A 27806-nucleotide genomic window follows, 5' to 3' on the forward strand; every position below is an offset into this window, starting at 1 on the left:
GTTGAATCAGAATTTCATGGTGTCAACAAATCCCCAAAAAGTTGGGACAAGGCCATTTTCCCCGCTGTGTGGCATCTCCCCTTCTTCTTACAACACTCAACAGACGTCTGGGGACCGAGGAGACCAGTTTCTCAGGTTTAGAAATAGGAATGTTCTCCCATTCTTGTCTAATACAGGCCTCTAACTGTTCCATCGTCTTGGGCCTTCTTTGTTGCACCTTCCTCTTTATGATGCGCCAAATGTTCTCTATAGGTGAAAGATCTGGACTGCAGACTGGCCATTTCAGTACCCGGATCCTTCTCCTACGCAGCCATGATGTTGTGACTGATGCAGAATGTGGTCTGGCATTATCTTGTTGAAAAATGCAGGGTCTTCCCTGAAAGAGATGACGTCTGGATGGGAGCAGATGTTGTTCTAGAACCTGAATATATTTTTCTGCATTGATGGTGCCTTTCCAGACATGCAAGCTGTCCATGCCACACGCACTCATGCAACCCCATACCATCAGAGATGCAGGCTTCTGAACTGAGCGTTGATAACAACTTGGGTTGTCCTTGTCCTCTTTGGTCCGGATGACATAGCGTCCCAGATTTCCAAAAAGAACTTTGAATCGTGACTCGTCTGACCACAGAACAGTCTTCCATTTTGCCACACTCCATTGTAAATGATCCCTGGCCCAGTGAAAACGCCCGAGCTTGTGGATCTTGCTTAGAAATGGCTTCTTCTTTGCACTGTAGAGTTTTAGCTGGCAATGGCGGATGGCACGGTGGATTGTGGTCACTGACAATGGTTTCTGGAAGTATTCCTGAGCCCATTCTGGGATCTCCTTTACAGTAGCATTCCTGTTTGTGGTGCAGTGTCGTTTAAGGGCCCGGAGATCACAGGCATCCAGTATGGTTTTACCGCCTTGACCCTTACGCACAGAGATTGTTCCAGATTCTCTGAATCTTCGGATGATGTTATGCACAGTTGATGATGATAGATGCAAAGTCTTTGCAATGTTTCGCTGGGTAACACCTTTCTGATATTGCTCCACTATCTTTCTGCGCAACATTGTGGGAATTGGTGATCCTCTACCCATCTTGGCTTCTGAGAGACACTGCCGCTCTGAGAAGCTCTTTTTATACCCAATCATGTTGCCAATTGGCCTAATTAGTGGTAATTGGTCTTCCAGCTCTTCCTTATGCTAAAATTTACTTTTTCCAGCCTCTTATTGCTACTTGTCCCAACTTTTTGGGGATTTGTTGACACCGTGAAATTTTGAATCAACGTATTTTTCCTTTAAAATGATACATTTACTCGGATTAAACGTTTGATTTGTCATCTACGTTTTATTACAAATAAAATATTGACATTTGCCGTCTCCACATCATTGCATTCAGTTTTTATCCACAATTTGTTTAGTGTCCCAACTTTTTGGGAATCCGGTTTGCACATATACAGTTACTATTACAGTACAGTATGTCCAATAGACAGGTGCCAGGGCCTTCCAAGGGAACTGGAAGTGGCAAAAATGTTCCTGGGGCGGAAGTAGCAGCAGAAGAAAGGGGATTGGTAGCAGCAGTAGCAGCGACAGGCCAGAGCTGCCAGTTTCATCTAGCGGTTGTTTTTTGACCAACAAGCCATCTGTCCTTGAACGGTTGACTCGGTCAACATCATCTCAACTGACATCAGACACCCCTAGCCAGGAGTCAGTAGGTTCCTCTGACACCACACTTTGCTGTCATGGCCTAGAACAAGATTTGTGTCCCTACCTGTCCTGAACCTGCCTCTTTCTTTTTCTGCCCCTTCTGCTCAGGATGTACTATATGCCGTCGGCCCTGCTCCGCTTTTCAGCAAAAACGAGCTTATTGAGGACAATGAGCAGCTACCGCCCAGTGCAAATTTGGAGGAGAGATATGCTGCTTTCTCCTGTAACGTTTAATTAACATAAATGAAAGTCACGTGGGAGTAGGTGTTGCGAACAGTCAGGGATGTGGCCATGATACTGGTGAGGGTGACATAAGTGAAGAGCAGACAGTAGTGGATGATGATGTAGCCAGTCACACGTGAGAGCTGGGTGAAGAGGGGGCTTCATCATCATCAGATGGTGAGGGTGGCAGCTTGCGCGTGGGACAGCAGCAGTGTGGCAGCGTTCCGCTGAGCCAGCAGGGTGGAAGCAGTGTGAGATCTGGAGCCAAATGTGCCCGGGGGAGACCGACTGCTACTCTGGAGCCTACCACCTAGCGGCGCACGGGCTCATAGAGGCAGCAGCAGGCAGTCAGCACGGAGTGGTGGGGATAAATTGCCATACTCAGAGGTGCGGGAATTTTTCATCAAATCGCTGGAGGATGTCAGCGTGGCCATATGTAGGATATATGGGCAGAAGGTGAAGTGAACCACAGCCCTGCATCAACACATGGAGCATCACTATTAAGTGGCCTTGGAAAACCGTGGTGCTAACGTAGTGGTACAGCCTGATGCATCTCCCAGTGGCCTGTACCCCTTCTTTAGCAGTCAAAGCTCCATCACCTCAGCAGTAGGGAGCTGTGTTTCCTTCCCATCATCTACTGGTCCTGATGCTCCTCCTCATCAAGCATTTCGCCAGCAATCCATCACAGTACTCATTCAACAGCGCAGAAGCTGAACGTGCCCCTGGCCAGGTTGCTGGTACTGCAGTCCCTACATTTCCATGTGGCTGACTCTGCACCTTTCAGATAACTGATGGCTTGTGGTGAGCTGAACTTGGAGAGTCCAAAGCCGTCATTACTTCTCCAAAAAGGCTGTACCAGCCCTGAACACATATGTTGAATAAAAGGTGGGTCAGTCCTTGAGCCTATCTGTGTCTGCCAAAGTGCACGGCAGCGCCGACTATGTGCGCCATCCTCACGAAGATCTGACCCTCTGCGCTTACATTCCACATCCATGGATGCTGGATTAGGATGCAGGAGCAGCACCAGCTCCATCAGCAGCAACTTAAGTCTGGAGTCTCTAATGAGCACTTCTCTTCACACACCTACTGAAAAAACCATCCAGCAGGACATGGAGCAGAACCTGAACCAGCAGGTGGGGGCATACTTGGTGTGCACCCTGTCACCCCTGGACTATTGGGCAGCCAAACTTGAATTGTGGCTGCAATGCGTCGAGTTTGCCCTGGACAAGCTTTCCTGCTGTCATTCTTTGGTGTGGGAGGGAAGCACCACACCGAGCATAAGAGGGAAGGGGGGGAACAGGGAATCAGGCCTGAGAACTAGAGAAGATAGATGGACACCTCCTTGTGAAAAACCCTTAACAAAATCCTGACTGACTACCAGTAGGAACAGACCCCAGAGATAGATGTGTTCATACGCACAAATACCTAGAGTCCTATCAAGCCCAATAGGACCCTTGTACTAATGGCAGGGACAAGACTTCCTTTTCCTCCAAAAGGAAGAACGAACAGGAGTCTCCCTCAGACCTAATACAAACAATAGGGAAATGCAACACACAGAACCCAAACTAAATACAAAAGGGAAAGGAAAGACTTAACTTCAAAGGAGCAATGGAAGCACCAGGAACTCAGCCGAGATCCAACCACAAACTATCCACAGGCACAGAAGCTATAAACCACACAGCACTGTGGGAGAAGCAACTATAAAAAAGGAAGGTTAAATTACCACATTAGTAACACCTGAGGCAAGGGATGTGGCCGTTACCAGAAACAACACAGCTACCTATTAATCCACAAGGAAAACCTGTCAGATCAAACCACGTGTTGCCAGTCTCACAGATCTCCTGACACTCACTGTTGCTAGGACATCCGTATGTCTTAGTACATCCGTGACAGTACCGCTCCTTCTACGGGTGGCCTCCGAGGACCCAGGACCGACCTTATCTGGGTGAGACCTGTGAAAAGCTTTCACCAAATGACTGGCGTTCACGTCAGATGCCGTTACCCACATTCTCTACTCTGGTCCATAACCCTTCATCTACTGGTCAGCAATCCATCACAGATACTGAAGAGATCTACGGAGAACTTGAGAGTAAATTATCTTGGCGATCTAAAATTACAGACTAACCATCCACCATGACCGGACCGGGTGGCAAGGAAGACGGCTTTAAAGGTTCAACATATCTCTTCAACAAAGATTTCTGAAACACATTCTGAATTTTTAGAGCCTGAGGAACTTCAAGATGAAAAGCTACAGGATTAATAATGGCAGAGATCTTATATGGACCAATAAGCCTTGGCCCCAACTTCCAAGAAGGTATCTTCAACTTAATGTTTCTTGTGGACAGCCACACAGAATCACCCACTCTTAGGTCCGGACCATTCATACATTTCCTGTCAGCCACACGTTTATACTTGTTGCCCATATTCATCAAGTTATCTTGAATTTTCTGCCAAATAGATACCGGAAGTATCTGAACCAGAAAAAGTGCTAAACTGCAGGTAAAACCCATAAGCCCCAAAAAACTGTGACTTCCCAGTGGACTCCTGTCTACGATTATTTATTGCAAACTCTGCCAAAGACAAAAACAAAGACCACTCCTCCTGGTTCTCAGAGACAAAACATCTCAAGTAAGTCTCCAGATTCTGATTAGTGCGCTCAGACTGTCCGTTCGACTGAGGATGAAAAGCCGAAGAAAAGGATAGTTGTACCTGCAGTCTAGTACAGAACGCCTTCCAAAATCTGGAAACAAACTGAGTCCCCCGATCCGAGACCATGTCAGAGGGAATGCCATGAAGTTTCACAATGTTGTCAACAAACACTTATGCAAGTGTTTTAGCATTAGGTACGCCCGGCAATGCTATAAAGTGCGCCATTTTACTAAAGCGATCAAATACCACCAGAATAACTGTCTTTCCTGAAGAATTAGGCAGATCAGTGATAAAAATGGGCAATGGAAGTAGAGATCCGGAAGGTCGAGTATGTGTCACCTTAGCACATGCACAGGTGCTACAGGATGACACATTGTCCTCAACACACTTACGCAACCCCGGCCACCAGAATCTACGAGAGATGAGGTTGGCAGTGGACCTTGTGATGCAATTCCGAAGGCGCAAACAGTTTCCCGGAGGGACAAGAATCCGGTGCGTATCCCTGGGCCTCTAACACCTTCACCTCTAGGTCAGGGTATTGAGCGGATATCACCAGTTCACCACCTCTTCCGACAGTTCACCACCTCTTCCCACGATTTTCAAAATCATCATGTCCAGCAAAACTATGTGACAAGGCATCTGTCTTGATGTTCTTAACCCCAGGAAGATTGGTGACAATGAAATTGCATCTGGTGAAAAACAGGGCCCATCTGGCCTGCCTTGGGTTCAGTCGTTTAGCTGACTCCAAGTAAGCCAGATTTTTATGATCTGTGAACACCGTGATCGGATGAAACGCCCCTTCCAACCAATGATGCCATTCCTCAAAAGCCAACTTAATAGCCAGTAACTCTCGGTTACCCACATCATAATTTCTCTCTGAAGAAAGTTTTTTAGAGAAAAATGCACATGGACACCATTTACCAGGTGACGGGCCCTGCGATTAGACTGCTCATACCCTCACCTCGGATGCGTCCACTTCCACAATGAAAGGTTGTGATACATCCGGTTGCACCAATATAGGGGCAGAAGAGAAGCATTCCTTAATGGCAGAAAAGGCTCGCAATGCTGAATCAGACCACACCAAGACATCTGTCCCTTTCTTAGTCATGTCAGTTAAGGGTTTTACTATTGTCGAATAGTTCTGAAAACATTTTCGGTAATAATTGGTGAACCCCAAAAACGGCATAAGAGCCTTCAGATTTTCGGGTCGATCCCAGTCCAATACAGCACAGACTTTCTCTGGATTTTCTTGAAAACCTGAAGATGACAACAGGTAGCCCAAAAACTGCACCTTGTGTAGAGCAAAAACACACTTCTCTAGTTTTGCGTACAATTTATTATCTCTTAGGATCTGTAACACCTGTCTAATGTGATCCTGATGAGTCTCCATGTCTGGAGAATAAATTAGAATGTCATCCAAATACACAACAACAAATCTCCCCACAAGGTAATGAAAAATGTAATTCACAAAATGCTGGAAAACCACAGGAGCATTGGTCAACCCGAAAGGCATGAGCAGGTTCTCAAAATGATACTCAGGAGTATTAAAAGCCGTCTTCCATTCATCCCCTTCCTTGAATCTGACCAGATTATATGCCCCCCTTAAGTTCAACTTGGAGAACACCTTGGCATCAACAATCTGGTTAAACAAATCATTGGGAATCAATGGAAGAGGGTAAGGATCACGGACAGTAATCAAAATGAGTTAACGGAAATCCAGACATGGCCTAAGACCTCCGTCCTTTTTTTTTTTTTTTAACAAAAAGAACCCTGCAGCCACTGGAGACTTAGAAGGTCTTATGTGTCATTTAGCCAAACTGTCGGTAATATACTTTCTCATGGCCAGTCTTTCAGGTTCCTAAAGGTTATACAACCTAGATTTTGGTAATTTAGCTCCAGGAATAAGGTTCATAGGACCATGCACCATCTGAGATAAACACTTCTGAGTTATAGGTGCAGAATCAATAGCTCAATAGCAAAAACAGGAATGTTTTTCTCAAATACACTTAGTGACAACCCGCGCATACAGATGAACTGAGCATCAATCAGGTTCACCGCGGCCCTGTTAATGATAAACACCTCAATCCCCACAGTCTTGGACTCTAGTGCCACCTCAGCAGTCAGGAGAAATCAGGTACTACCAGTCAAAGACAAATGCACATTCTCTGACTCTTGTCTCACCCCTCCAAGAGTCAGATGGGAATTAAATGTCCCTCTTTTATATTTTTGCCATTGCATCAGGGGAGTAACTACAGGGGAAGCGGCTGCTTTGGGGTCCTGACCCAGAAGGGGCTCATCCAGGAGGAGGAGGACTAAAAAATTTTGTCAGGGCCCCCTCAACAGTATTACACAATGACATTATATACAGTGGCAGTATAGATAGTGTATGAAACGGATGGAACAGCTGGCGGCCCTGGTGTCACAATCAGACAGCTGAGAAGCTCTGACAGAAGCCTTTCAGAACCTCCTCCTTGAGTTTTCTTTGTTGTGGTTTTCAGTTCCTCATCTCGTTAGCCTCTCTCAGCTGTCATGTAGTTGGACTGATTGCATCCCTTTAAATTCCTCCCCATAATGCATTAGTGTGTGGCTTATACAACTTCCTGGAGTGTGTGTGCATGCTGATCCTATCTTCCAGCCGTCTACAAGATAAGCGCTGTACATTTATTTGTGATTTTCTGTTTGCTGGATCCCAGGTGACCCTGACTCCCTCCGTGTCTAGAGTAGGGAGCCGGTGGTCGTGTCCCCTCACTATTGTAGGGTGTTCAGGTGGTATATAGTCGAGGTACGTGGATATACGATCATCCACCATTGGGATCTTTGCATAGGCTGAGCAGACAGGGAGAGAGCCAGGTCTGATGCAGGGGTCTCCCTTTTGTTCCTTAGTTTTGGATCCAGTGAGTCATATATTCATTTTGCATGGTCTTGTTTCCTGTACACCTTCCGTGACCTTATAAGCCGCCAAAACCGTCTCAAGCATGGATCCGGTTTCACTTTTGACTGAACGTTTCCAGGGTCTTTCATTGGAGGTAGCTGATCTCGTAAGACTCTTTCTCAGTTTCTAGTGACTGGATCAGCTTGCGTTCATGGAGTTTGTTCTGAGCCTAAGATCTCGCTCCCGGATACGTTCTCCGGGGGTAGTGAGAATTTTGTGAGTTTCAGAGAGGCTTGCAAACTCCATTTTCGCCTTCTTCCCCATTCCTCTGGTGATGAGGAACGGAGGGTGGGGATCATTATATCGCTGCTCAGGGGTAACGCTCAGTCGTGGGACTCTTCGCTGCCGGTGGGGGCACGGCCCCTCCGTTCAGTGGATGATTTCTTTTTAGCCCTGGGTCAGATATATGATGATCCGGATTGTGTTGCTTTGGCTGAGTCTAGACTACGTCTGTTATGCCAGGGTAAACAATCCGCAGAGATATACTGCTCAGAATTTTGGAGATGGGCAGCTGATACTGGTTGGAATGATGCTGCACTTCGAAGTCAATTTTGCCATGGTCTTTCAGAGGGATTAAAAGATGCATTTGCCTTTCATGAGAGGCCTATCTCCTTGGACTCTGCTATGTCTCAGGCCGTTCGTATTGACAGGCGTCTTAGAAAGAGAGGAGAGATGTCCCCTTCCTGTAATACTCAGTCCCAGGACAGGGCAGCGATCCCATTCTGTGCGCAGGGGTCTCAGTCGCCGTCAGCCCCTTCTGAACAGGAGCCCATGCAGCTGGGGTTGATTGCTTCTGACAATAGAAGATTCAGCCCGCATGGGAAGGTTTGTTTTTGTTGTGGAGGTATAAATCATTTGGCAAATGTTTGTCCCTCTAGGAGATTCAGGCAGTTTTCTGGGAGTAATAAAGAAACAAAAAGGAAAAAATCTTTTAAAAATGTTCCGTCTGTTACTATTGGCAGGGTTGAGGTGGAAATTGAAGGTTTTCCGTTTGTTTGTAGTTCCCGTTTTGTCCTGCCTGCCAGGGTGGAGCTAGAGAGCAAGAACATTTTTTGTGGATAGTGGAGCAGCAGTCAATCTCATTGATAATCAATTTGCTATAACTCATGGTTTCCAGGTAGGCACTTTGGGAAAGGATATTCCTGTTTTTGCTATTGATTCCGTTCCACTTTCTCAGAAATCATTAAAGGGCATAGTTCACAATATCCATTTAATTGTGAGTGATGCTCATGATGAGGATGTGTCATGTTTCGTCCTTAGCGGATTTCCTACTCCTCTTGTGTTGGGGCTACCCTGGCTCACTAAGCATAACCCCACCATTGATTGGCAAGCGAGGCAAATAAATGGTTGGAGTGACTTTTGCAGAGAGAATTGCCTCACGACATCTGTTTCTGAGATTGCTACTAAGACTGTACCATCTTTTCTCTCTGAATTTTCGGATGTCTTCTCTGAGAGTGGAGTTCAGGATTTGCCTCCGCACAGGGAGTACGATTGCCCTATTGATATCATCCCAGGCGCCAAGCTGCCTAAATCTCGTTTATACAACCTCTCCCAACCTGAAAGGGTCGCTATGCGTGCTTATATCTGCAGCTTGGTTTCGTCTAGAGAGGTCCAATCCGGATCATCATAGATAAGACCCAAAGCTTCAAAGAGAGACTGTGATACGGTCGGCAGAGAAAAAGCCCATGCCTACGCATCCCCCTTAAGCAAGGAATTAACCACACCGACTTGCTGTTCCTCATCCCCAGAGTGTGAACACTAGCCGGAATGCCGGCATTATTTTCCATTGAAATGCATTAATGCCGGATCCGGCCCCAAGTGCTCCGGAAAAACGGACCCGGTATTGCAATGCATTTGTCAGATGGAGGGAAACACCACACCGAGCATAGAGGGAAAGGGGGGGAAGCACCAGGAACTGAGCCGAGATCTAACCACTATCCACAGGCACAGAAGCTATAAACCGCACAGCACTGTGGGAGAAGCAACTATAAATAAGGAAGGTTAAATGACCACATTAGCAACACCTGAGGCAAGGGCTGTGGCCGTTACCAGAAACATCACAGACGCCTATTGATCCACAGGGAAACACGTGTTGCCAGTCTCACCGATCTCCTGCCGCTCACTGTCACCGGGACGTCCGTATGTCTTGGTACATCTGTCACACCTGCCCAGCCAGCAGTATGGCATCAGAGCAGGTGTTTTGTGCTGCGGGGTCATAGTTACCCCAAAGAGAACTCGCCTTTCAACACAAAATGTTGAGAGACTTACTTTTGCAAAGATGAATCAGGCATGGATCAACCTGGATTTCCACACACCGGTGCCTGAGGCATCAGACTAGATCTTTCTGTCACTCATGATCATCCTGTAGTGTGCTGCAACGCCAGAATATTCCACAAAGTCCTGCTGCCACCCGCCTACTGCCACCCGCCTACTGCCATCTGCCCCTACTATGATCTGCCACCATCTTGTGCTGTTACTGCCACTGCTGCCCCCTCCCCACTCTGTGATGGGGCCACTGTGTTGACTCTTCATGTTGTTGCCACCTCACCAGTCTGTTCTTGGAACACTAGTGTCCCTGTTCGGCCTTGTTGACCTCAACATTTATGATCTGTCAGAAGAACCGAAAAATGAGAAACGCAACGGATCCTGTCTTTGGAGCGGTCGTAAGGCCTGTATCAAACGCTCCATATTTTGTATCAGGATTTCCCAATGATTTGAAAGCCAAAAGCAGGAGTGGGTACAAAACACAGAAGATTTGGATCCACTCCTGTTTTTTTTTTTTTTTTTTTTTTTTTTTTGGTGGGGCCTTAGCAATACTGATGGATTACTGACCAAATGCTGACCATGAGGGGCGGATGCTCAAAAGACAGGACCCGTTTTAGGGGGTCACTGTTCTGACGGATCAGAGGAAGGGCAAAATAATCAGTGACGTCACCACAACCTAACTGCTGACCCCCTCTCCACTCTGTCGGGGGCTCTACTTGTATAAGGGGTTAATAGAACAGGTTCTGTAGACATCTATGTGGAATCAGCTGACGACGGTGTAAAAGGAGTGGCCACGGCATCACAAAGGTCTTTCCCCGTCTTCACCGCGCTGAGATCCGGGGAGCCGTTCTGAAGTCCCCGAGACCTGTTCCGATGGAGACCTGCCTGTGGTACGGCTCCATAAGACAGAGACTTTCCCATACTGTTCAATTGTAAATCATTGCAGTCTGAGGGAAGCGATCAAACAATCTCACAATCAGACCCCGCTGAGGTATTAAAAAATGTAAAAAAAAAGCAAAAAAGTAAAAAAATAAACTTTTAATAATTATTAAGAATATTTCAATCATCCCTTTTCTTTTATTAAAATTAAGCGTAAATAAACAACAATAAATAGAATTAGCATTTTAATGTCACAAAACCACTTAGTATCTATTTATATCGTACGAGTGCTCGAATAGAACACTTCCCGATGCTCGGGTGCTCGAATAGAACGCTTCCCGATGCTCGGGTGCTCGAATAGAACGCTTCCCGATGCTCGGGTGCTCGAATAGAACGCTTCCCGATGCTCGGGTGCTCGAATAGAACACTTCCCGATGCTCGGGTGCTCGAATAGAACACTTCCCGATGCTCGGGGGCTCGATTAGAACACTTCCCGATGCTCGGGTGCTCGAATAGAACACTTCCCGATGCTCGGGTGCTCGAATAGAACACTTCCCGATGCTCGGGTGCTCGAATAGAACACTTCCCGATGCTCAGGGGCTCGAATAGAACACTTCCCGATGCTCGGGTGCTCGAATAGAACACTTCCCGATGCTCGGGTGCTCGAATAGAACACTTCCAGATGCTTGGGTGATCTACAGAGCACCCAAGCACAATGGAAGTCAATGGGAGAACCCGAGCATTAAACCAGGCAGCCCCTGTTTTGAAGAGGGGAGGGTGTCAGGACTCTAGTTCGGCTTATGAGTCCCTGCTCTGACTCCAAATATAGCTATGTCCATTACATTACAACCCAGAATGTTAACCACTACACTATAGAGCTGCACAGCCAGTTAATACAAAAAATAAAAATAAAATAAAATGAGAATTCTCCTGTATAGGAATACTTACTAGTAGTAAGTATTATTCCTATACAGCAGAAGTCTCTCTTTTTTTTTTTTTTGCAGCTGATCTTGCAGCTTTATAGTGTCGGCCAAACACCGCAATGTGCTGAGCATTGTGCCGAGCAAACTAGTGTTCGGCCAAGGATGCTCGCCCAACACTAGTAATTAATGACACGGAGGACGAGGAAAATTACATAATTACTGCAATACCATATGGCTGCTCAAAGCCAAAATGGAGGAAAAGGAATGTTTGTATTACTCAGTAGGTGTATTATTCAGTAGATATTTAATTGTATTATTCACTCAGTGTATGGAGGTATTATTATGTCAGTGTATGGAGGAATTATTCAGTCAGTGTACAGTGGTATTATTCATTCAGTGTATGGAAGTATTATTCAGTCAGTGTATGGAGGTATTATTCATTCAGTGCATGGAGGTATTATTCAGTCAGTGTACAGTGGTATTATTCATTCAGTGTACGGAGGTATTATTCATTCAGTGTATGGAGGTATTATTCATTCAGTGTATGGAGGTATTATTCATTCAGTGTATGGAGGTATTATTCATTCAGTGTACGGAGGTATTATTCATTCAGTGTACGGAGGTATTATTCATTCAGTGTATGGTAGTATTATTCATTCAGTGTATGGAGGTATTATTCATTCAGTGTATGGAGGTATTATTCATTCAGTGTACGGAGGTATTATTCATTCAGTGTACGGAGGTATTATTCATTCAGTGTACGGAGGTATTATTCATTCAGTGTATGGAGGTATTATTCATTCAGTGTATGGAGGTATTATTCATTCAGTGTATGGCGGTATTATTCAGTCAGTGTATGGCAGTATTATTCAGTCAGTGTATGGCAGTATTATTCAGTCAGTGTACAGTGGTATTATTCATTCAGTGTATGGAGGTATTATTCATTCAGTGTACGGAGGTATTATTCATTCAGTGTACGGAGGTATTATTCATTCAGTGTACGGAGGTATTATTCATTCAGTGTATGGAGGTATTATTCATTCAGTGTATGGCGGTATTATTCAGTCAGTGTATGGAGGTATTATTCATTCAGTGTATGGCAGTATTATTCAGTCAGTGTATGGCAGTATTATTCAGTCAGTGCATGGCAGTATTATTCAGTCAGTGCATGGCAGTATTATTCAGTCAGTTCATGGAAGTATTATTCAGTCAGTGCATGGAGGTAACATTCAGTCAATGTATGGTGGTATTATATACTCAGTGTATAGGTAATATTATAAAGTCAGTGAATGGTGGTATTATTCATTCAGTGTATGGAGGTATCATTCAGTTAGAGCATTAAGGTATTAATCGTTCTGTATACGGTGGTATTATTCAGTTAGTATATGATGGGATTATTCAGTCAGTGTATGGTGGTATTATTCAGTAGGTGTATAATATTATTATTCATTCAATGTTTGTAGGTATTACTCAGTCAGTGTATGATGGTATTGTTCAGTCAGTGTATGGCGGTATTATTCAGTCAGTCTATTATGGTATTAATCATTCAGTGAAAGGAAGTATTATTTATTCAGTGCATGGAGGTATTACTCGGTCTGTGTATAAAGGTATTATTCTGTTAGTATATGGTAGTATTATTCAGTCAGTGTTCTGTGATATTATTCCATCAGTAAATTGTGGTATTATTAGGTCAGTGTATGGTGGAATTATTCAGTGACTGTACGGTGGCATTATACAGTCAGTGTATGTAAGTATTATTCATTAAGTGGATGGTCGTATTATTCAGTTAGTGTATGGTGGTATTAGTCAATCAGTGTATGGAGGTATTACTCAGTCAGTGTATAAAGGCATTAGTCAATCAGTGTATTGTTGTATTATTCAGTCAGTGTATGGAGGTATTATTAACTTAGCGCATGAAGGTTTACTCAGTCAGTACATAAAGGTATTATTCATTTAGTGCATGGAAGTACTACTCGGTCTGTGTATGGTGGTATTATTCAGTAGGTGTATAATGGTATTACTCAGTCTGTTCATAGAGGTATTATTTAGTCAGTGTATGGAGCCATTATTCATTCAGTGTACGGTGGTATTATTCAGTAGGTGTATGGTGGTATTATTTAGTCAGTGTATGGAGGTAACATTCAGTCAATGTATGGTGGTATTATATACTCAGTGTTTAGAGGTAATATTCAATCAGTAAATGGTGGTATTATTCATTCAGTTAGTACAAACCGGATTCCCAAAAAGTTGGGACACTAAACAAATTGTGAATACAAACTGAATGCAATGATGTGGAGATGGCAAATGTCAATATGTTATCTGTAATAGAACGTAGATGACGGATCAAATGTTTAATCCGAGTAAATGTATCATTTTAAAGGAAAAATACGTTGATTCAAATTTTCACGGTGTCAATAAATCCCCAAAAAGTTGGGACAAGTAGCAATAAGAGGCTGGAGGTATTATCCAGCCAGTGTATGGTGTTATTAATCAAACAGTGTATGAAGGTATTATTCCGTCAGTGTATGGAGGAGGTATAAGTCAAAAAGTGCATGGAGGTATTATTCATTCAGTGTATGGAGGTATTATTCATTCAGTGTATGGAGGTATTATTCATTCAGTGTATGGAGGTATTATTCATTCAGTGTATGGAGGTATTATTCATTCAGTGTATGGAGGTATTATTCATTCAGTGTATGGAGGTATTATTCATTCAGTGTACGGAGGTATTATTCATTCAGTGTACGGAGGTATTATTCATTCAGTGTATGGAGGTATTATTCATTCAGTGTACGGAGGTATTATTCATTCAGTGTATGGAGGTATTATTCATTCAGTGTATGGAGGTATTATTCATTCAGTGTATGGAGGTATTATTCATTCAGTGTATGGAGGTATTATTCATTCAGTGTACGGAGGTATTATTCATTCAGTGTACGGAGGTATTATTCATTCAGTGTACGGAGGTATTATTCATTCAGTGTACGGAGGTATTATTCATTCAGTGTATGGAGGTATTATTCATTCAGTGTATGGCGGTATTATTCAGTCAGTGTATGGCAGTATTATTCATTCAATGTATGTAAGTATTATTCAGTCAGTGTATGGCAGTATTATTCAGTCAGTGTATGGCAGTATTATTCAGTCAGTGCATGGCAGTATTATTCAGTCAGTTCATGGAAGTATTATTCAGTCAGTGCATGGAGGTAACATTCAGTCAATGTATGGTGGTATTATATACTCAGTGTATAGGTAATATTATAAAGTCAGTGAATGGTGGTATTATTCATTCAGTGTATGGAGGTATCATTCAGTTAGAGCATTAAGGTATTAATCGTTCTGTATACGGTGGTATTATTCAGTTAGTATATGATGGGATTATTCAGTCAGTGTATGGTGGTATTATTCAGTAGGTGTATAATATTATTATTCATTCAATGTTTGTAGGTATTACTCAGTCAGTGTATGATGGTATTGTTCAGTCAGTGTATGGCGGTATTATTCAGTCAGTCTATTATGGTATTAATCATTCAGTGAAAGGAAGTATTATTTATTCAGTGCATGGAGGTATTACTCGGTCTGTGTATAAAGGTATTATTCTGTTAGTATATGGTAGTATTATTCAGTCAGTGTTCTGTGATATTATTCCATCAGTAAATTGTGGTATTATTAGGTCAGTGTATGGTGGAATTATTCAGTGACTGTACGGTGGCATTATACAGTCAGTGTATGTAAGTATTATTCATTAAGTGGATGGTCGTATTATTCAGTTAGTGTATGGGTGTATTAGTCAATCAGTGTATGGAGGTATTACTCAGTCAGTGTATAAAGGCATTAGTCAATCAGTGTATTGTTGTATTATTCAGTCAGTGTATGGAGGTATTATTAACTTAGCGCATGAAGGTTTACTCAGTCAGTACATAAAGGTATTATTCATTTAGTGCATGGAAGTACTACTCGGTCTGTGTATGGTGGTATTATTCAGTAGGTGTATAATGGTATTACTCAGTCTGTTCATAGAGGTATTATTTAGTCAGTGTATGGAGCCATTATTCATTCAGTGTACGGTGGTATTATTCAGTAGGTGTATGGTGGTATTATTTAGTCAGTGTATGGAGGTAACATTCAGTCAATGTATGGTGGTATTATATACTCAGTGTTTAGAGGTAATATTCAATCAGTAAATGGTGGTATTATTCATTCAGTTAGTACAAACCGGATTCCCAAAAAGTTGGGACACTAAACAAATTGTGAATAAGAACTGAATGCAATGATGTGGAGACGGCGAATGTCAATATGTTATCTGTAATAGAACGTAGATGACGGATCAAATGTTTAATCCGAGTAAATGTATCATTTTAAAGGAAAAATACGTTGATTCAAATTTTCACGGTGTCAACAAATCCCCAAAAAGTTGGGACAAGTAGCAATAAGAGGCTGGAGGTATTATCCAGCCAGTGTATGGTGTTATTAATCAAACAGTGTATGAAGGTATTATTCCGTCAGTGTATGGAGGAGGTATAAGTCAAAAAGTGCATGGAGGTATTATTCATTCAGTGTATGGAGGTATTATTCATTCAGTGTATGGAGGTATTATTCATTCAGTGTATGGAGGTATTATTCATTCAGTGTATGGAGGTATTATTCATTCAGTGTATGGAGGTATTATTCATTCAGTGTATGGAGGTATTATTCATTCAGTGTATGGAGGTATTATTCATTCAGTGTATGGAGGTATTATTCATTCAGTGTATGGAGGTATTATTCATTCAGTGTATGGAGGTATTATTCATTCAGTGTATGGAAGTATTAATCAAACAGTGTATGAAGGTATTATTCCGTCAGTGTATGGAGGAGGTATTAGTCAAAAAGTGCATGGAGGTATTATTCATTCAGTGTATGGAGGTATTATTCATTCAGTGTATGGAGGTATTATTCATTCAGTGTATGGAGGTATTATTCATTCAGTGTATGGAGGTATTATTCATTCAGTGTATGGAAGTATTAATCAAACAGTGTATGAAGGTATTATTCCGTCAGTGTATGGAGGAGGTATTAGTCAAAAAGTGCATGGAGGTATTATTCATTCAGTGTATGGAGGTATTATTCATTCAGTGTATGGAGGTATTATTCATTCAGTGTATGGAGGTATTATTCATTCAGTGTATGGAGGTATTATTCAGGCAGTGCATGGAGTTATCATACAGTTTGTGCTTAAAGGTATTGCTCAGTCAGTACATGGAAATTATTCAGTCAGTGCGTGGAGGTATTACTCATTCTGTATATGGTGATATTATTCAGTCAGTGCCTGGTGGAATTATCCTGTAGGTGTATTGAGGTATTATTTAGTCAGTTTTATGGAGGTAACATTCAGTCAATGTATGGTGGTATTATTCATTCAGTGCATGGAGGCATCATTCAGTACTCGGTCAGTACATGGAGGTATTTCTCCTTCTGTACATGGTGGTATTATTCTGTAGGTGTATGATGGGATTATTCAGTAGGTGTATAGAGTTATTATTCTGTCAGTATATGGTGGTATTATCCATTCAGTGTTTGTAGGTATTATTCGGTCAGTGTATGGCGGTATTATTCAGTCAGCCTATGATGGTATTATTCATTCAGTGTACGTTGGTTTTATTCTGTCAGAGTCTGGTGGTATTATTCAGTCAGTGTATGAATGTATTATTCAGGCAGAGCAAGGAAGTATTATTTATTCAGTGCATGGAGGTAAAACTTGGTTGGTGTGTGGTGGTATTACTCAGTCAGTGTATGGCAGTGTTATTCAGTCTATAATGGTATTATTAAGTCAGTGTACGGTCGTATTATTCCATCAGTGTTTGGTGGTATTATTCCATCAGTGAATGGTAGTATTAGTCAGTGAGTGTATGGAGGTATTAATCAGTCAATGTATCATGGTACTATTCTGCCCAGTACATGGAAGTATTATTCAGTCAGTGCATGGAGGTATTACTCGTTATGTGTACAGTGGTATTTTTCAGTAGGTGTATGGTGGTATTATTCAGTCAGTGTGCGGTAGTATTATTCTTTCAGTGTACAGTAGTATTATTCTGTCAGTGAATGTTAGTATTAAACAGTCAGTGTATGGAGGAATTAATCCATCAGTGTAAAGTGGTATTATACAGTCAATGTATGTAAGTATTATTCAGTTAGTGTATGGTGGTATTAGTCAATCAGTGCATCAAGGTATTATTTAGTCAGTGCATGGAGGTATTATTCAGTAGGTGTGTGGTGGTATTCACTCAGTTTATGGAGGTATTATTCAGTCCGTGTATGGTGGTATTATTTATTCAGTGTATGTTATTATTCAGTAGGTGTAGGATGGTATTATTCACTCAGTGTATGGAGTTATTATTCTGTCAGTTTATGGTGGTATTATTTATTCAGTATATGGTGGTATTATTCAGTCAGTGTATGGTGGTATTATTTATTCAGTATATGGTGGTATTATTCAGTCAGTGTATGGTGGTATTATTTATTCAGTAGGTGTATGGTGGTATTATTCAGTTAGTGTATGGTGGTATTAGTCAATCAGTGTATGGAGGTATTATTCAGTCAGTGTATGCAAGTATTTGTGATGGATGAGGTATGGGAGGGAACACCACACCAACAACAGGAGGGAAGGGAAAAGCCACTATGTCTCAATGCTAGGGAAAGCTATAGGGTCACCTCCTATATAACCCTACTCCTTGCCCTGACTCCTATCTTATGGACACACCTCGAAGGTAGGAATGCCCATACAACGTAGCCTAGAGGACCTGGGAACCCTGAAGGGCCCTATAGATATTGGCTGGGCTTGAGACAACCCATTCTTTCCCAAGTGAAGGAACCAGCGTCTCCCTGAGGTCTAGTCTCATGGGAAGGAAAAACTAAAATACAAAGGAGCGAGACACTTAAAGGGAACCTGTCACCGGGATTCTGTGTATAGAGCTGAGGACATGGGTTGTTATAAGGCCGCTAGCACATCCGCAATACCCAGTCCCCATAGCTCTGTGTGCTTTTATTGTGTAAAAAAATGATTTGATACATATGCAAATTAACCTGAGATGAGTCCTGTCCCTGAGACGTGTCCTGTCCCTGAGACGAGTCCTGTCCCTGAGACGAGTCCTGTCCCTGAGACGAGTCCTGTCCCTGAGACGAGTCCTGTCCCTGAGACGAGTCCTGTCCCTGAGACGAGTCCTGTCCCTGAGACGAGTCCTGTCCCTGAGACGTGTACAGTGTGATGGAGCCCAGCACCGCCCCACATCCTCCGAATCTCCTCCTTGCTCACTGACGTCAGAAAGCTAGAGCGCCGTAATGTTGCGATCCTCGATCTAGTGCATGCGCAGTGTCGTCATACTGTCCCTTCCCTGTGCTGGCATCAGCCTCAGGGAACAAACTGCGCATGCGCTAGCTCGCGCATTGCGAGATTACGGCTCTCTAGGTTTCTGACGTCGGGGAGCAAGGAGGAGATTTGGAGGATGTGGGGCGGTGCTGGGCTCCTTCATGCTGGACTCATCTCAGGGACAGGACTCATCTCAGGTTAATTTGCATACGTATCAAATCGTTTTTTTACCCAATAAAAGCACACAGAGCTATGGGGACTGGGTATTGCGGATGTGCTAGCGGCCATCTAGTAACCCATGTCCTATGCTCTATACCAAAAATCCAGTTTCCCTTTAACTTCTGTAGAGATGGACGAGCACGAACTTCAGAATTGACAACACACCAGCTCTTCCAAAACCCAAATTAAGCTATCAACCGCATAGCCAGAAGGGTGAGGTCAGATGGTATCTGGGAGGTGTAATGACCACTAAGCTACACTTCAAACAAGGGGTATGGTCGTGAGCAACAACAGCAACTGAAGCAAAAGTAACCAAAGAGACTGTTAGATCCCTTCACGTGTAGCCAGTCTCATTCATCTTCTGAAATCTGTCACCGGAGGGACCGTGACGGTATTATTCACCCAGTGCATCAATGGATGAAGGTATTATGTATTTGTTCAGTGTATGCTGGTATTTTTTATTCAGTGTATGGTCGTTTTGTTTCAGTTGTATAGAGGTATTAGTAACATAATAACATAGTATATAAGACCGAAAAAATACATTTTGTCCATCTAGTTCGGCCTGTCATCCGGCAAGTTGATCCAGAGGAAGGCAAAAAAAAACCTGTGAGGTAGAAGCCAATTTTCCTCACTTTAGGGGAATAAAAATTCCTTCCCGACTCCAATCAGGCATCAGAATAACTCCCTGGATCAACGACCCCTCTCTAGTAGCTATAGCCTGTAATATTATTACACTCCAGAAATACATCCAGGCCCCTCCTGAACTCCTTTATTGTACTCGCCATCACCACCTCCTCCGGCAGAGAGCTCCATAGTCTCGCTGCTCTTACAGTATAGAGTCCATAGTCTCACTGCTCTTACAGTAAAGAGTCCATAGTCTCACTGCTCTTACAGTAAAGAGTCCATAGTCTCACTGCTCTTACAGTAAAGAGTCCATAGTCTCACTGCTCTTACAGTAAAGAGTCCACAGTCTCACTGCTCTTACAGTATAGAGTCCATAGTCTCACTGCTCTTACAGTAAAGCGTCCATAGTCTCACTGCTCTTACAGTAAAGAGTCCATAGTCTCACTGCTCTTACCGTAAAGAGTCCATAGTCTCACTGCTCTTACAGTATAGAGTCCATAGTCTCACTGCTCTTACAGTATAGAGTCCATAGTCTCACTGCTCTTACAGTAAAGAGTCCATAGTCTCACTGCTCTTACAGTAAAGAGTCCATAGTCTCACTGCTCTTACAGTAAAGAGTCCATAGTCTCACTGCTCTTACAGTAAAGAGTCCACAGTCTCACTGCTCTTACAGTATAGAGTCCATAGTCTCACTGCTCTTACAGTAAAGTGTCCATAGTCTCACTGCTCTTACAGTATAGAGTCCATAGTCTCACTGCTCTTACAGTAAAGAGTCCATAGTCTCACTGCTCTTACAGTACAGAGTCCATAGTCCTCACTGCTCTTACAGTATAGAGACCATAGTCTCACTGCTCTTACAGTAAAGAGTCCATAGTCTCGCTGCTCTTACAGTAAAGTGTCCATAGTCTCACTGCTCTTACAGTATAGAGTCCATAGTCTCACTGCTCTTACAGTAAAGAGTCCACAGTCTCACTGCTCTTACAGTATAGAGTCCATAGTCTCACTGCTCTTACAGTAAAGTGTCCATAGTCTCACTGCTCTTACAGTATAGAGTCCATAGTCTCACTGCTCTTACAGTAAAGAGTCCATAGTCTCACTGCTCTTACAGTACAGAGTCCATAGTCTCACTGCTCTTACAGTATAGAGACCATAGTCTCACTGCTCTTACAGTACAGAGTCCATAGTCTCACTGCTCTTACAGTATAGAGTCCATAGTCTCACTGCTCTTACAGTAAAGAGTCCATAGTCTCACTGCTCTTACAGTACAGAGTCCATAGTCTCACTGCTCTTACAGTATAGAGACCATAGTCTCACTGCTCTTACAGTAAAGAGTCCATAGTCTCGCTGCTCTTACAGTAAAGTGTCCATAGTCTCACTGCTCTTACAGTATAGAGTCCATAGTCTCACTGCTCTTACAGTAAAGAGTCCACAGTCTCACTGCTCTTACAGTATAGAGTCCATAGTCTCACTGCTCTTACAGTAAAGTGTCCATAGTCTCACTGCTCTTACAGTATAGAGTCCATAGTCTCACTGCTCTTACAGTAAAGAGTCCATAGTCTCACTGCTCTTACAGTACAGAGTCCATAGTCTCACTGCTCTTACAGTATAGAGACCATAGTCTCACTGCTCTTACAGTACAGAGTCCATAGTCTCACTGCTCTTACAGTATAGAGTCCATAGTCTCACTGCTCTTACAGTATAGAGTCCATAGTCTCACTGCTCTTACAGTAAAGAGTCCATAGTCTCACTGCTCTTACAGTATAGAGTCCATAGTCTCACCGCTCTTACAGTATAGAGTCCATAGTCTCACTGCTCTTACAGTAAAGAGTCCATAGTCTCACTGCTCTTACAGTATAGAGACCATAGTCTCACTGCTCTTACAGTAAAGAGTCCTCTTCTTTCCTCCAGACGCAGAGGATGTCCCCTTGTCACAGTCACAGTCCTGGGGACTGTATGGAAGTACTACTCAGTCTCTGTATCGAGTTATTTTTTATTCAGTTTATATTCACCACTGTACCTAAGCCTAACATGTGAGATACAGTCTCAGAGAACACAGCACCACAGCCCTGACACCACTGTATCTAAGCCTGAGGTGTGGGATACAGTCTCAGAGAACACAGCACCAGAGCCCTGACACCACTGTATCTAAGCCTAACATGAGGGATACAGTCTCAGAGAACACAGCACCGCTTCCCTGACACCACTGTATCTAAGCCTAACATGTGGGATACAGTCTCAGAGAACACAGCACCGCAGCCCTGACACCACTGTATCTAAGCCTGACATGTGGGATACAGTCTCAGAGAACACAGCACCGCAGCCCTGACACCACTGTATCTAAGCCTAACATGTGAGATACAGTCTCAGAGAACACAGCACCGCATCCCTGACACCACTGTATCTAAGCCTGACATGTGGGCTACAGTCTCAGAGAACACAGCACCGCAGCCCTGACACCACTGTATCTAAGCCTGACATGTGGGATACAGTCTCAGAGAACACAGCACCGCAGCCCTGACACCACTGAATCTAAGCTTAACATGTGGGATACAGTCTCATAGAACACAGCACCGCAGCCCTGACACCACTGTATCTAAGCCTAACATGTGGGATACAGTCTCAGAGAACACATCACCGCAGCCCTGACACCACTGTATCTAAGCCTAACATGTGGGATACAGTCCCAGAGAACACAGCACCGCAGCCCTGACACCACTGTATCTAAGCCTAACATGTGGGATACAGTCCCAGAGAACACAGCACCGCAGCCCTGACACCACTGTATCTAAACCTAACATGTGGGATACAGTCCCAGAGAACACAGCACCGCAGCCCTGACACCACTGTATCTAAGCCTGAGGTGTGGGATACAGTCTCAGAGAACACAGCACCGCAGCCCTGACACCACTGTATCTAAACCTGACATGTGGGATACAGTCTCAGAGAACACAGCACCGCAGCCCTGACACCACTGTATCTAAGCCTGACATGTGGGATACAGTCTCAGAGAACACAGCACCGCAGCCCTGACACCTCTGTATCTAAGCCTAACATGTGAGATACAGTCTCAGAGAACACAGCACCGCATCCCTGACACCACTGTATCTAAGCCTGACATGTGGGATACAGTCTCAGAGAACACAGCACCGCAGCCCTGACACCTCTGTATCTAAGCCTAACATGTGAGATACAGTCTCAGAGAACACAGCACCGCAGCCCTGACACCACTGTATCTAAACCTAACATGTGGGATACAGTCCCAGAGAACACAGCACCGCAGCCCTGACACCACTGTATCTAAGCCTGAGGTGTGGGATACAGTCTCAGAGAACACAGCACCGCAGCCCTGACACCACTGTATCTAAACCTGACATGTGGGATACAGTCTCAGAGAACACAGCACCGCAGCCCTGACACCACTGTATCTAAGCCTGACATGTGGGATACAGTCTCAGAGAACACAGCACCGCAGCCCTGACACCACTGTATCTAAGCCTAACATGTGAGATACAGTCTCAGAGAACACAGCACCGCATCCCTGACACCACTGTATCTAAGCCTGACATGTGGGATACAGTCTCAGAGAACACAGCACCGCAGACCTGACACCTCTGTATCTAAGCCTAACATGTGAGATACAGTCTCAGAGAACACAGCACCGCAGCCCTGACACCACTGTATCTAAGCCTGACATGTGGGATACAGTCTCAGAGAACACAGCACCGCAGCCCTGACACCACTGTATCTAAGCCTAACATGTGGGATACAGTCCCAGAGAACACAGCACCGCAGCCCTGACACCACTGTATCTAAACCTAACATGTGGGATACAGTCCCAGAGAACACAGCACCGCAGCCCTGACACCACTGTATCTAAGCCTAACATGTGGGATACAGTACCAGAGAACACAGCACCGCAGCCCTGACACCACTGTATCTAAGCCTAACATGTGGGATACAGTCTCAGAGGTTCACACTACACTCCTCATTGTGATCTGCTGATAAGATGTATCTAAGCCTATGAACAGAGGTTCATATGACACATACAGAAGACATGAGAGACACATATTAGGGTGACTTACCTGATGGGTGGGCTTCATGGTCCTCATCTTCTTGGGATCCCTCAGCTCTTACATGGGGCCCCAGAAAACAGGTGAGGAGCAGCAGAGACCTCAGCCCCCAGAGCCCCATGTCCGGCAGTGTCCGCGTCTACTGGGAGTTCTGGGATCTGGTGTCTCCTGGTCACTGGATGTGGTCACTGAGCCGTCCTCCTGAATGTAGCAGAGTCCGTCCTGTACGGGTGTGTGTGTGGGTGTGCACAGCAGCAGCACCTGTGTGTATATGTACCTACAGCAGCACCCTCCTGTATATATGTACCTACAGCGGCACCCTCCTGTATATATGTACCTACAGCGGCACCCTCCTGTATATATGTACCTACAGCAGCACCCTCCTGTATATATGTACCTACAGCAGCACCCTCCTGTATATATGTACCTACAGCAGCACCCTCCTGTATATATGTGCCTACAGCAGCACCCTCCTGTATATATGTGCCTACAGCAGCACCCTCCTGTATATATGTACCTACAGCGGCACCCTCCTGTATATATGTACCTACAGCGGCACCCTCCTGTATATATGTGCCTACAGCGGCACCCTCCTGTATATATGTACCTACAGCAGCACCTCCTGTATATATGTGCCTACAGCAGCACCCTCCTGTATATATGTACCTACAGTGGCACCTCCTGTATATATGTGCCTACAGCAGCACCTCCTGTATATATGTGCCTACAGCAGCACCCTCCTGTATATATGTACCTACAGTGGCACCTCCTGTATATATGTACCTACAGCAGCACCCTCCTGTATATATGTGCCTACAGCGGCACCCCCTGTATATATGTGCCTACAGCGGCACCCTCCTGTGTATATGTACCTACAGCGGCACCCTCCTGTGTATATGTACCTACAGCGGCACCCTCCTGTATATATGTGCCTACAGCGGCACCTCCTGTATATATGTACCTACAGCGGCACCCCCTGTATATATGTACCTACAGCGGCACCCTCCTGTATATATGTACCTACAGCGGCACCCTCCTGTATATATGTACCTACAGCGGCACCCTCCTGTATATATGTACCTACAGCGGCACCCTCCTGTATATATGTACCTACAGCGGCACCCTCCTGTATATATGTACCTACAGCGGCACCCTCCTGTATATATGTACCTACAGCGGCACCCTCCTGTATATATGTACCTACAGCGGCACCCTCCTGTATATATGTACCTACAGCGGCACCCTCCTGTATATATGTACCTACAGCGGCACCCTCCTGTATATATGTACCTACAGCGGCACCTCCTGTATATATGTACCTACAGCGGCACCTCCTGTATATATGTACCTACAGCGGCACCTCCTGTATATATGTACCTACAGCGGCAACCTCCTGTATATATGTACCTACAGCGGCACCCTCCTGTATATATGTACCTACAGCGTCACCCTCCTGTATATATGTACCTACAGCGGCACCTCCTGTATATATGTACCTACAGCGGCACCTCCTGTATATATGTACCTACAGCGGCACCCTCCTGTATATATGTACCTACAGCGGCACCCTCCTGTATATATGTACCTACAGCGGCACCCCCTGTATATATGTACCTACAGCGGCACCTCCTGTATATATGTACCTACAGCGGCACCCTCCTGTATATATGTACCTACAGCGGCACCCTCCTGTATATATGTACCTACAGCGGCACCCTCCTGTATATATGTACCTACAGCGGCACCCTCCTGTATATATGTACCTACAGCGGCACCCTCCTGTATATATGTACCTACAGCGGCACCCTCCTGTATATATGTACCTACAGCAGCACCTCCTGTATATATGTACCTACAGCGGCACCCTCCTGTATATATGTACCTACAGCAGCACCTCCTGTATATATGTACCTACAGCGGCACCCTCCTGTATATATGTACCTACAGCAGCACATTCCTGTATATATGTACCTACAGCAGCACCCTCCTGTATATATGTACCTACAGCGGCACCCTCCTGTGACTCCCTCCCCTCCTTGCACCGACACTGAGGCAAAGTCCTGAGCTTTCTTTATAGACTGAGGCAAAGGACAAACTGTACAAACTGCTGGAGCTGGACCAACAGTACATGTCGGAGTGGCCCCCAGAGCAGGCGTCCTCACAGGGGTCCCTGGTAGTCACAGCGTCAGACATTACCTCACTGTCACCTTCAGCTCAAGGTCAGGATGTCCTCCTAAAGTAGAGTGTAAAAGGTAAAAACAATTAGATCCAGTCCCGGGGATCTCCCTAATAGTATATTATAAATGGAGATAATGATTAGAACCGGGTCCTGGGATCTCCCCATTAGCAAAGTGTAAATAGGAATAAGGATCAGATCAAGTCCTTGGGATCAATCGAAAAGTAGAGCAAAAATCGTGGAAATGATTAGATCCAGTCCCTAGGATCACCCAAATATTACAGCGTCAATGATGGAAATGATTAGATCCAGTCCATGGGATCACCGTGATAGTAGAAATGGAAATGGTGGATATGATCTGATCCAGTCCCTGGAATCACCCCAATAGTATGTTATAAATGGAGATAATGATTAGAACCACTTCCTGGGATCACATCAAAAGTAAAATGTAAAAGGTTGAAATGATCAGATCTACTCCTATGATCACCCCAATAGAACAGTGTAAATGGTGGGAATGATTAGATCCAGTCCCTGGGATCACCCCAATAATAGACTGTAAATGGTGGAAATGATTAGATCCAGGCCCTGGGATCACCCCAATAATAGACTGTAAATGGTGGGAATGATTAGATCCAGTCCCTGGGATCACCCCAATAATAGACTGTAAATGGTGGAAATGAATAGATCCAGTCCCTGGGATCACCCTGATAGTAGATTGTAAATGATTAGATCCAGGCCCTGGAATTAAACGATAGTAGATTGTAAATGGTGGGAATGATTAGATCCAGGCCCTGGAATCAAACGATAGTAGATTGTAAATGGTGGAAATGATTAGATCCAGGCCCCGGAATCAAACGATAGTAGATTGTAAATGGTGGAATTTATTAGATCCAGTCCCTGGAATCACCCCAATAGTAGATTGTAAATGATGGAAATGATTAGATCCAGTCCATGAGATCACCCCGATAGTAGATTGTAAATGATGGAAATGATTTGATCCAGTCCCTGGGATCACTCCGATAGTAGATTGTAAATGATGGAAATTTTTAGATCCAGTCCCTGGAATCACCCCAATAATAGAGAGTAAATGGTAGAAAGGATTAGATCCAGTTCTTGGGATCATCCCAATAGATTGTAAATGGTGGAAATTTTTAGATCCAGGCTCTGGAATCACCTTGATAGAAGATTGTAAATGGTGGACCTGATTAGATCCAGGCCGTGGGATCACCCCAATAGTAGAGCTTAAATGGTGGATATGATGTGATCCAGTCCCTGGAATCACCCCCATAGTATATTATAAATGGAGATAATGATTAGAACCGGGTCCTGGGATCTTCCCAATAGTAAAGTGTAAATAGGATTAAGGATCAGATCAAGTCCTTGGGATCAATCGAAAAGTAGAGCAAAAATCGTGGAAATTATTAGATCCAGTCCCTAGGATCACCCAAATATTACAGCGTCAATGATGGAAATGATTAGATCCAGTCCATGGGATCACCCCAATAGTATATTATAAATGGAGATAATGATTAGAACCGGGTCCTGGGATCTTCCCAATAGTAAAGTGTAAATAGGATTAAGGATCAGATCAAGTCCTTGGGATCAATCGAAAAGTAGAGCAAAAATCGTGGAAATTATTAGATCCAGTCCCTAGGATCACCCAAATATTACAGCGTCAATGATGGAAATGATTAGATCCAGTCCATGGGATCACCCTGATAGTAGAAATGGAAATGGTGGATATGATCTGGTCCAGTCCCTGGAATCACCCCAATAGTATGTTATAAATGGGGATAATGATTAGAACCACTT

General features: G+C 44.0%; 1 protein-coding gene across 1 annotated transcript in view; it reads right to left on the bottom strand.

Annotated features, from left to right (window-relative positions):
• Positions 1–24000, bottom strand: part of LOC122935556 (carbonic anhydrase 9-like) — a 106119-nt gene extending 82119 nt beyond the window's left edge. The window contains exon 1 of the mRNA XM_044291325.1: positions 23831–24000. Within this exon, the coding sequence (XP_044147260.1) occupies positions 23831–23939 (109 nt within the window). The 5' untranslated portion in view covers positions 23940–24000. The remainder of the gene's footprint in view (positions 1–23830) is intronic.
• Between the last annotated feature and the right edge of the window lie 3806 nt (positions 24001–27806).

Source organism: Bufo gargarizans, chromosome 4, assembly GCF_014858855.1.
Source record: "Bufo gargarizans isolate SCDJY-AF-19 chromosome 4, ASM1485885v1, whole genome shotgun sequence".
Lineage (NCBI taxonomy): Eukaryota > Metazoa > Chordata > Amphibia > Anura > Bufonidae > Bufo > Bufo gargarizans.